Here is an 11,714-nt window from a genome sequence, read left to right on the forward strand (position 1 = left end):
GTTGGAACATTGTTCATCTTGATCTTTATCATTGATCTTCTGAGTTCATCCTGATCTTGGGAACCTGGCTCCATAAATTTTCTCATGGTCTCTGGCTAAAAGCACTAAGATGCTAGGGTCAGATCAGTGAAGTGTGTCATACGGCATAGGTTGTCCTGGCATAGAGTCGAATTTTAATTTTTGGCGCAAAAACTCAGGTTTTTGCCCTTAATCTGCCCTCTAAACCTGAGTCGTACTGTTGACGCTCTCCGAGATCCCAGCCCAAGCAACAAAGCTTCCCCAGCTCTGCAGCATCGTGAAAGATTATCACCGTCCCCAAATCTACCAAATAGGAAAGGCTTGTAGAGTTATAAAGTTCCCAAAACATGGCTCAGTATAAATTGTAGGTACACATACCCATAGCCCCAGGTCACTGCCTCACCACCACACCCCTCACCATAAAGTTCTCCCCTTCCCTAAAGTGTTCCTAAGCCCATTCTAGAACCTTTAGCCCTTTAACTGCTATAACCAAAGTCAGAGTACACAGGGCTCTGCCGTGGGCACGCTGTCAGTTTGGGGCATTGGTTTTAAAAGAAAGAAACGTGTCTCCTATTCTTCTAATAATCTCCCCACAGGCAATGCTACCTGGTAAACTAGAAGCCTTTGAGGCTTGTCTGGAATCCACCCTGGCAATGGGTTTTTGTACCGAGATCAGAAAACCTGGTTTTGTCCAAAGAGCCCCCTAAGAATTAAGTGTTCCGATAAGTGAGAAGCATTCCATTTGCAAAGGAGCATCTCGGTAGCTTGGGCCAGTGGACTGTTTTCCATTTGTGCTCAATGGAGTCCCTGGAGGTGGCTTGGTAGCTACCAGGAGGGAGTGGGGGGGGGGAGGTAGGTAGAGAAGAAAGGGCAATGCCGTCTCACTGTATCTCATGAATAGTGCCCCCGGAGTTGGGCAGCAAAGAGACTGAGAGGCCAGGAACCTGGCATTACCGTCTAGGGCTGCGGTAAGGAGCCCATCTCCCGCCTCCCCAGAACAGCTCTGCTTTCCTGCTCTTATCTGTTGTGTAGGCTGAGATGCTACAGAAAATTTAAAAACACTGTTCTAGCCCAGTACTAACAATAATAATGGAAAGTGGTTTAATGTGAGGATTTTTTTTTTTTTTTTACTAAGCACAGACCTGTGTGAGGACAATGTCCTCTTGAAACACAATCTCAGTCTACACAACAAGAACCCTGTTCATGGGAAAAGTGATAGCAGTTTCTTCTGAAATACCAACTCCCACATCCAACCGCCAACACCTCAGAACAGCTAAGAAAGGGACTGAAAGCCCCCCCGATCCAATCCCCTTCTTATCTAGGTCGATTCCACACCAGACCTCTAGATGGGCCAACTATGATGAGGACATCAAGCTACGGGTTTCATTAAATCTGGACCCTCCTTCCCCCCATGTCTATTGTGCTCGTATCACAAAGAATATGTTGTTTACCAGTGTTTTCAGAATAAACTACATAAACTCCACTGGCATGTCCTTAACGGTCCCAATTATTTATAGACTCACAATTGTGTCATATCCTCAAGAGATAATTTCTAAGAAAGAAGTTTCAGTATTTCTAATGCTTAATTGCATTTCCCAAACCCAACCAAAAGTTCTCCTTTCTCTTTATATGCCTGCCCTGAGCTTGGCCCAGGCGGTACTTGTGTTAAGCGTGGTCACAATTTACTCTGAACTTCAGCTTCTATAAATATTTGGAAGGAAACCTAATGTGTAATGCTGTGCAGAACAAGCTGGCGGTGAATATAAGATCATCTGGAGTCTCCCCAGAGGGAAAGCAGCAGCATTTGACATGGTCGGCCCCTGGCTCCCAGCCCAAGTAGCCCCACAGTATCAGAAACATTAGACCAAGTCCTTACCATGAACTTCACAACCTCTATTCATGTCACCCAAAGTGTAGGTGCCCGAGCTCCCAGTCTCAGTCCACAACGGAGGAAGGTGTGGGAGATGATTATAACCATAGCCTCCTGGAAAATTGGAAATGGAAAGAATTTTTATAAACACGTAGGAAACTCAAGTACGATAGAAACATAAAGAATATTGTTGCAGTATTTATTCATTGTTTTTCCACTCCCTGATTTCACAGAGGAGGAAACTGAGGCTGAGGGAGTGGTCCTGACTGGGGTCACATCCATTAGGGGTCAAATCGGGACTAACTCCTAGGCCATGAGAGTCCCCACTCAAATGGCGGGCAACCATCCCCAGCCCTGCAAGGGCTGAGGCCAGAGAGGAATCCCAGAGTTCCTCTGGTCCTCGCGTGACCAAATCTGGAAGAGTCTATTGCTTTTTGTAGAAGAACGAGCCTCAAGTGCACCAAGGCCAAAAGCAAAACCTGGACTAACAGCTGCACTTTCTTTCTCCAGCTCATTGGCAAAGACATCGAAGAGGCCATTGAAGCAGAAACGTCAGGAGATCTGCAGAAGGCCTACTTAACTCTCGGTAAAGTAAAGCTAGGAAAGCCCCTGATTTGGGTTGGGCTCCCTGGAACCAGACTTGGAGACAGAGGTTTGTGTGCAGGAAGCTTTCAAGGAATAGCTTGGGAACCACACATCTAAGCAGCATTGCGAAGGGAGAGAATGAATGTGATGCAGCTGCAACAGGAGCTGTGCTGGTCCCCCAAGGAGCCCTGAAGTCAGGATGTCCAAAGTGGAGGCAAGGGGACCAGGTCTTCACACCCCACATCAAGCAGCTGTCAGGCTGCACCCAGGGAGCATCTGCAACCTTGGGGAAGATAGCTGCCTCTTTTGACTCCTAACGGATATGACCCCAGTCAGTCCTTCCCTCCTGAGAAGGGACTCAACCCTGAGCAGCCAGCAGGTAACACTTGGCATGAATGCCTGCTGTCCTGAAGACAGCAGCTGGGGGAGCTACCACAGCATCCACGACAGTCCCACTAAGATCATGGAGCCCCGAGAGCCTCCATCAACAGCCTGGGACCATTGTCTAGTCTCGTGGGGCAGCATGCGGTTCATGTGACACACACTCAAAAGCACCCAGGTTCGGATCCAGGAACAAGTTTCTGCGGGTGCCTGATGGCCCAAGGGCGACCTTTTCCATTTGGTTCCCTTCAACACTGGAATGAATGAGGTCTGTGTAGAAAGCAAGGCGGGGGGACTAGATCAAGGCCGTGCCAAGCAAACGCCCGGCATTTCTCTCCAGGTGTTGCCCGTAGGCAGGAAATAGCAGAGAGGTGGGTACCGGGCTGTGGCTGGCAGGCTCCTTTCTCATTTTTGCAAGCCCCGGAATGAAGGCATTGTCCATTGTCCACACTCCGGTGGTGAGGAGGCCAGGGCAGCAACCCAAATGGCACGAGAAATGGAGAGAATATCCCCAGAAGAAGAGGAAGAACCAAAAAAGCAGCCCCTGGAAGCTACAAAATGTGCTCTCGCTGCCAAACCCTTTTGTTTTGTTTTTCTGATGGGATTTTGGGGGCAATGTCAGCAATTGATTTTTTTTTTCCACCCTCATTTTGCATTCAGATTAGCAGGTCTGCTATTGTTATAGAGGCCTGAACATCCTTAATGTCACTCCCGTCCCACAATGGATACACACAGATGACTGTCCTTAGGGCTTTAAGGATGAGTGTGTTAAGTAAACGGAGAGATCTACTCATGGCCCAGCTACAAGGCTCCAAAGCCTTTCTGTACCTGCAGGGTAAAGAAGCAGGAGAACGCCAGAGTTCAGTCAGAAGATTAATACTAATTCTTATTAGAATTAAGTATTAATGGTAATAAAACCATTCAACCCTTTAACATTTACTTAGCACCTGCCTGGGCCAGCAGTTGAGCCAGGCGTGGGGATCAGAGGTAAATAGGTCCAGTTCCTGTTCTTAAGAAGCTTCAAACTCATGGCAGATACACACAAATCAACAGACTGAGCTACAGTAAAGATAAAACCAAAACCAATCAGAGCAAGGCAGGTCCAGAGGAAGGAAAGGACCCATCCCTGCAGTTGGGGGACCATGAAATGCAGGAGCTGGGTGGACTCCACTGGTAGCAAGTATAAAAGAGATTAGAAAAGACCTCGAAAAGGAACCACACACAGAGTGGAACATGACTTCATGACTAAATTCTCTACACACTCCCCACCCTACTCCCGCCTAACTCATAAAGATGCCAGTTTGCCACTAAAATTGAGGAGGAGGTGTTATGAGACCAAACGGTTCCCACCGCTTGCAGCCTTCGGAGCAGCACTTCTCAAAGCGGGGTCCATGGACCCCCTGCATCAGACTCACGTGGGGAGGCGTGTGAAAGTCTCGGGAGGCCACTCCAGGTTACCCACTTAGGACTTCCTGGAATGCAGCCCAAAGTCACACATTGACAAGCTCCTCCCGTGATCATCTTACGCCCCTGGAGTTTGAGAGCCCCTGCTCTGCAGGCCAGGAGGGGCAAGAGGCACCGCGGGCTGGCTGGCTGCCCCTCCTCTCACACGCACGAAGATCTTTATTCCCGCATCCTCCCAAGCTGGCCCCACCCAAACTTTCGGGGTATTCCTGCCGCTGCGAACAACAAAGGTTGTTCACCAGGTATAGACTGTATACGGTAGAAAAGTTGAGAGTTTTCTCCCCAAAATATCAGGAAGAAGGAGTGTCGGGGGGGAAGTCACTGGTGTGGGGACGGAACGCACTGAAGTTAGGCAGACGATCACTAAAGCGTCAGTTAGTACGAGCGCACAGGACGGGGTCCTCGGGAAAACCTTGTGAGGCCACTAGCTCAGAACGTCTGGGGGTGTGTGTCACAGTGAGTCTCAAACACGCTGCTCCCCAAATTGCCAGGTTCACCCCCCCACCCCACCCCCACCACCACCAATCCAGCAGCTTGTGGATTCAGACTCCTGGGTCTGGGCTTCTCCACTGACACGCTGGCGGCTGCCACATGACCTATAAAATAAGGAGACAGACCACCCACCCCCACAGCCTAGACTCTGCTTTCCTAATTCTGTTCCTCCCCCTTCCTGGTAAGCATTCTATCGGCAATTACCTAGAAGACAAGAGTTCTCACTGCAGGACACATTAAGGATGTGCATTCCACACTTATGCTGAATGTATTCCTTATTATTTACCACTAACATCAAAAACGTTAAGTGTTCTAGGTAAATGTCAGCAACATAAACAGTAAAGGGTTCATTCTCCCAAAGTGTTAGTCCTGGTGGACCCATACGAGCCTTGGAGGAGGGGAGAGCAATCATGATTTATCCCCAGGAGCAGAGATGCACCCCATCCCCTGATTGGTGAATAGAAACCATACTTTGTTAATCTGCGGATTAGATCATGCTTTATTCATTTCTGGCTGGGGCAGGGCCAGAAAAGAGCAACTAGCAGCATCAGAGGAAGGTGCTCTGTAGACAGGATCAAACATTGCCTCAAGCCCACATCCCAGATGGAGAACTAAGATGATTGCGGGGACCTTGGAGAAGATTCAGAGATGAAGCTCACAAATAAAACCCAGTGAGGGACTTCCCTGTGGTCCAGCGGGTAAGACTCTGTGCTCCCAGTGCAGGGGGCCTGGACTCCAACCCTGCTCGGGGAACTAGATCCCGCATGATGCCTCAGCTAAGATCCCGTGTGCCGCAACTAAGACCCGGGGCAGCCAAAATAAATAAATAAATATTTTTAAAAATAAAAAAATAAAACCTAGTGAGGAAAAACAAAAGAAAGGAAGGTTGTTTAGCATGGGCTGAGGAGGGCCACGGTCCAACTGAGCGTATCTTCAAGATTATGAAGTTTTATATGGCAAGGTTGCCAGCCAGTCCGTGTTTCCCCTCCAAACCCAACTCTGACATCAGAGATTTCTCTTAGAGATGAGAAGGTATTCCTGCTGGTGAGAATCATGAACTTTACAGGGAGGGCCTGAGGATGGTCACAGCCCTCCGCCTCCTCCCAAGGGTCTTCAGGGAACAGGAGAGGTTCTTAGGTGTCTGAAGGGGTTTTGGTCCAAGAGTCCAGATGCCCTGACCCCAGGGGAATCTTCCAGATCCCATTATCAACAGTGTGAAGTCTGCTCCTTTCAAACACTGGCCTCACAATTCCATCAGCTCCAAGGGCAGCCAGGTGACACTCTGAGCCAGCTCTGTTCCTTCCCAGGGTCTCTGTGTTATTCCACAAAACATGAACACATCACGTTCTCTCTCCCTTTGCCCTGCCCAGTGAGGAGTGCCCGGGACCTCGAGGGCTACTTTGCTGACTGTCTGTACAAGGCCATGAAGGGTGCGGGGACCGACGAGGAGACCCTCATTGACATCATTGTGACCCAGGCGGAGGTAAGACGCACTCGTTGGGCTCCACCTTCTTGTTTTGCCACCACTGATGTCATCTACCGGTCGTTTTTAGTAGGAGCCTATTTACAGAAAGAGCAAAGCAGAGAGGGCCCTTGCCTTCCCAGACTTTGCAGAGGACAGTGTGCTGTGCTTCCGTCTGTTTCTTTTTATACAAATGCAGTAACGTTAGCGGCTTCTATGTCTGTCGTCTGTGGCTCCGGAGAGCTCGGGGTAGTGTGTGGAGGGAACCTGGAGGGGCTGTTCCGGATACGGCAGCTCCATTTTAAGGAAGGTAAAACAGACACTCTGAAAGGTGAACAATGGACTAGATCACCCGAGCAAGTAATTTCCCGACTCCTGAGCTAGGCCTTTATTTCCTTAAACACATCCCAGAAGCACAATTTTGCACAAAAAACCACATCAGTACAAGACAATGTTTCTCAACCTTTTTTAAATTAGCGATCGCCCACCCTCCCCCCCAGGGAGCCTTCTTAGACCCAGTTTTCTCCTAACTGTCACTCCCCTCCAAGAAATGTTAACACGGCATACACTGTGTGAATCTGTTTATGTTCCCTATGCACATACGTAATTAATTTTACATAAGAAGATTAAGATGTTTTTTCACCCTCTAAGAACCAGTTTTTGCCCCCGTTGGGAACAATATCGCCCCCCTTTGAGAGTGCACGAGTACAACAAAGGCACAGGCAGAGGAGTGGCCAGAAGCTTGGGAGCAGCTGTCAAGACTCATATTCAGAACACAGGGCCACAGAGAGGAGGAACTGCAGAATAAATGGGAAATGGCATTTCATCCACAGCAGAGAGGCCTTGGAGAGTGAAGTGGAACTGGGCACTTGAAAACCACAGACATCTTCCCTCAAAAACGTGTTAAATGAGGGGGAAAAGATACCAACCCAAATTCTGGCCCCCAGCTTTTTGACAAATAATACTTAATATCTGACACTGTTTTGAAATATAACTTAGCAACACAACTATTCTTTCGTTTTTATTTCTATTCCTGGAATTTCTCCTCCCCCTCTTTCTCCTCTCCTCCCTCCTCCACAATTCATATTTCCCTCTCTCTCTTAAGCCCCTTTCATTTTCCTCCTCCCCTCTCCCTCCTCCAGTCTCTCTGCCACTCTCTTTGTTTTATTTTGGTTGCTCTGATTCTCTCTTTCCCTTATCTCTCCAGGTCTCAGCCTTCTCTGTCTCTCTGTCTCTTAGTAACTCACCTCCCCCAGCCAGAGTCTCTGGAGATCCTAAGACACTCCAAGGAGCAGGTTGGTGACAAAGCCCAGCAAGGATTTTAAAGACCCCAGGGGGTCGGACCACTCCGAGGGCTCCTCAGGGTGCCATATTCACTCCAGCATGCATGAGCTGTAGCCTGTTTATTCCAAGATGCTCTGTCCTATCTCAGTACTGACCACAGGTCCTGGGCCATCTCCACATGGGGACCATCCCCTCGGAATGCTTCTGGCCCAGCCAGATATATTGGCCAGATCCCCTAATCCTCCAAAGCCACCAGGTACTAGAACAGAGCCCCGTGAGCCCCACCCCATCCCTGCACTGACCCACCCCTCCCACCACTTCCTGCCCCTCCCCCAGCTGAGCAGCCTACCAGCCAGGGGAGCAGGGATCACAGCCCACCTGCCTGATGCAGTCTCTCTCTTGCGCAGCATCCACTTCCAACAATTCCTCCCTTTCCTACCCTCTCCTGCTCTCACCTTTCTCCCTCCTGTTGGGCCCTCTAATTGGGGCAGGAGAAGAAAAGAACCAGAAGCTTGAGCAATGGTTTGTGAGTCTCTCAGGAAAGCAAGGTAGAGTCTAAATTAAAAACAACGATAACAACAAAGCTAAAAACAAAAAACAAACAAAAAACTCCTGGTTAAAGAGAGCTCTGTGCTTCCTTTATGAGACTTACTGTGTTCTTTCTGGAATTATATCTTCCATGGTGCAAGTATTATCTCCTTTACTAGGTGGTCAGAATCTTCAGAGCAGAACTATCTTTTTATATTTGTTTCTTCTGAGTCCTTTCCCCACCTCCAGCACCTAGGTTTTTCAAGCTTTTCAATGAGTTACAGTTGATCCCTGAACAACGTGGATTTGAATGGTGTGGGTGCGCCCATATGCAGAGTTTTTCAGTAAATGACAGCACCTGTATTTTCATTTTATGGATCCTTACATTAACTAAGTGTGGGGAGAAGTTTGTGCTCCATTAGAGATCACAATATGTAGAATCAAAAGAACTAGGGTTTGAGGCCTGATTCTATCCAAACTGTTTCAGCTTCCTGCCCTTGGGTGAGTCATTGATCAAATTCCTTTGTTTTTGAGGCAGAGATAGCAATACACAGATTCTAGACTGCACGGGGGTGTCTGCGTTCCTGATTCCTGTATTGCTCAAGGGTCAACCGTAGATTCAAAATAAGTCCTAAAAATTGATAATGAATTGAATTTTGTTGTTTGGCACTAATATCCTTGCTGATCAGGGTACAAGAGAAAAAAAAAAGGCGTCATTTCAAACTGTGTTGACAATTTTCTTAACCTTATACTAAGAGTCAGCAAACTGTGGCCTGCAGGCCGAATCAGGCCCGCCACCTGTTTTTGTACAGTCCTGTTACCTGAAAATGATTATTTTAAAGTAACTGTAAATAACTCAAAGGAAAAATAATATTTTTGTAACACATAAAATCATATGAAATTCAAGTTTTAGTGTCCATAAACAAAGTTTTACTGGAACAGACACACAGACACTGAACTCAGCTTTCCTATTCTCAGCCACGAAGTAGGAAGAATAATAACTCCGACTCTTAAGGGCTGCTTTGAGGCATTAATGAGCAAGTGAGAATGACGTGCTCAGAACAGTGGCTGCCTATGTTTACGGTGAAAACGCTATAAATGTCCCAGTTGCTGTTGTTATCTCTCCTACAGGTGGACCTTCAGGGGATAAAAGCCAAGTTCCAAGAAAAGTATCAGAAGTCTCTCTCTGACATGGTTCGCTCAGACACCTCTGGGGACTTCCAGAAACTGCTGGTGGCCCTCCTGCACTGAACCGAGTCAGCACAGCAGGAGCACAGGAAGGAACCACCTTTGTCAAGAGCCCCCCCAAACCAGATTTGCAAATGCCACTCTAGCACGAAACACCCTCGAGGGTCCTGGTTTATTTCCTTGGCAGCCTGAGCCATGCGGCCGGGGCAAACTGTTTAAGTTAAGGGCAGCAGCCTCAAGACGCTTGACTAGGTCACCCTGAATGCTGGTTTAGCGAGTATCTGGGCTGCCTCTTAATTTTCCTTGAGGGCAGTCACTGAATGCTTTCTGAGCACAGATGAAATCTGCAGTTGATGAAAAACTATGCCTTCGTAATAAAACATTTAAAAGAATACGTATCACACAGGGATATGTATGTTCTGGGTAAAGAGCAAATGGTTGAAGTACAAGAAAGACCAAAGTGCTCAATTTCAAATCCTCCATGTTAATGTAAGATGTGGATTACGCCTACATCAGCTGCTTTTCCAAAAACTGGGTTGATTTGCTTTGGTGTTTGTCCTGTAAATAAATGACTTGTGAAATTTCAACATATTTAGAAAATGCAAACAGTTACATTTATTAATAATGACCAAGGACAGTCACCAAGGCCAGCGGCAAGGAAACAACTGACTTGCCTATATGAAACGTAACGAGAGGTAAAATTCCCTGATCTGCTACCTGGTTTAAATGGGTTTTCTTGCTTCTCTAGACATTTGAGCCATTTGAGTTTTCCCTCAGATCTTCAAATACAACTAGGCTGGGCACAGTGCCAACAGGATCAAGGTTAATGGTCTGACTCTCAAATGGATTGATCCTGCACCAATAGCATCTCTGTTCCAAGGTGTTTGTCTCATAGCCACGTGCTGCTACACATAAAGGGGTCTCTGTCATGAGAACACGGACACTTTGGTCCAATAATTATAGTTATAGTTCACTGGATGATTATTTGTGCCCGGCACTGCTAAGTAGCTTACTTTCATACTTAATTTTCCCAACATCCCTATAAGATTAATATTACTCCCATGTATGAGCTGAAGCAACTGAGACATTAAGTAATCTGGCTAAACTCATTCACAAATGACAGAACCGAGATTTGAATTCAGGGCTGGTGGACTCCAGAATCCATCTTAATTACCGCTTTTCTTGGAAAAATAACACATACAAAGTACATGGAAATGGGTCTGTATTCATTCACCTGCTTAAGTTCCTACTATTTGCCAATCACTGTGCTGGGCTCTGGGGATACAAAGACAAAGAGAACACTGGCCACACCTTGGGCAGTTCATTCCCAGACCAGTAGTGTAGACGGATGCCTCCAATATTCATCAGACGCTGTCAGTGCATTGATACAGGCATGTAAAGCTCTCTACCCGTGAGTAAGAAGAGTGAACACAGAGCTCTGCCTGGGGGAACTGGGGAATGCTTTACAGAGATGCAGTTGTGCTGGGTTTTGAATACATAGAAACCTTCCAGAAAAACAAAGAAAGAAGCATATGGGTAGAGACTCGGAAACATGAGAGAGCAGGATGTGTTCAGGAGGCGTTGAAATCCATTCTCCTGGGGCATAGATGTGGTGAAAGGAAGGAGAGGGTCGGGGAGGCGGGTGATGAAGAGTATGTTTGGGTCACATCAGCCGTGGTTTTGCCTTCTAAGTGTGAGCTTGGTCTTCTGGGCAATGGTGGTCATTGGAGATGTTTAAATGAGTGAGAACATGATCAGATTTGGGTCTTGGGAAATCACTTTGGTGGTGTAATCAACACAGAGCATACCAGACACACGCTGTGCTGTGTCTTTCTAGCAGCTGTAAAAGCGTGATCAACAAATTAAGAAGTTATGTTAACATCTGTATCCTCGACACACCGTTTATCTACCTAACAGACACTGCTGTCATTATGAGCTTTAGCACGTAAAATGGTTCAGTGACAAAACACACTCATGTTCACTTGTTGTCTTAAAAAACAAACGAAAACAACCAGTTCTTGGGATCTGAGCTTACAGTAAGGACAGAAAAACAAACCAGTGGACTGAAAAGAGATCTATTAAAAACAGCCATCCTTTGAGAGCGCTGAAGGCCATGACTGACATGGAGAAGAGAGGAAAGGGATTTCACAGGGGAGGAAACAGGCTGAGTAAGATGGAGAAGCAAAGTCATTTGCTCAAGGTCACACACAGGAAGAATCAGGGCCAGAATTCAAACGCAAGTCCTTCTGACCCTGATGTCTGAACTCTTAGCCAATTAGCTCACGTCTATGCGTGCTTTCTCCAGACCTTGCTGCTCCAGGCACCAGTCACCTCTCTGCCTGTTGCTCACCACTCACAGGCAGAAGCCAGTTTCCACGCTTGACCTGGGGACTGCCTCACAAGAGAACTCCCCCGTCTGGTCTGTCCCCAGAGTGTCCCACC

General features: G+C 47.3%; 1 protein-coding gene across 2 annotated transcripts in view; it reads left to right on the forward strand.

Moving 5' to 3' along the window:
- Positions 1 to 9,775, forward strand: part of ANXA13 (annexin A13) — a gene marked incomplete at its 5' end in the record, with an annotated part of 52,233 nt that extends 42,458 nt beyond the window's left edge. For both annotated transcript variants that reach the window (XM_082674424.1, XM_082674423.1), the window contains 3 exons: positions 2,399 to 2,474; positions 6,181 to 6,293; positions 9,216 to 9,775. In XM_082674424.1, the coding sequence (XP_082530550.1) occupies positions 2,399 to 2,474; positions 6,181 to 6,293; positions 9,216 to 9,335 (309 nt within the window). In that variant the 3' untranslated portion in view covers positions 9,336 to 9,775. The remainder of the gene's footprint in view (positions 1 to 2,398; positions 2,475 to 6,180; positions 6,294 to 9,215) is intronic.
- Positions 9,776 to 11,714: the final 1,939 nt, after the last annotated feature.

Source organism: Grampus griseus (genome assembly GCF_964374135.1).
Source record: "Grampus griseus genome assembly, chromosome: 17".
Taxonomy (NCBI): Eukaryota; Metazoa; Chordata; class Mammalia; order Artiodactyla; family Delphinidae; genus Grampus; species Grampus griseus.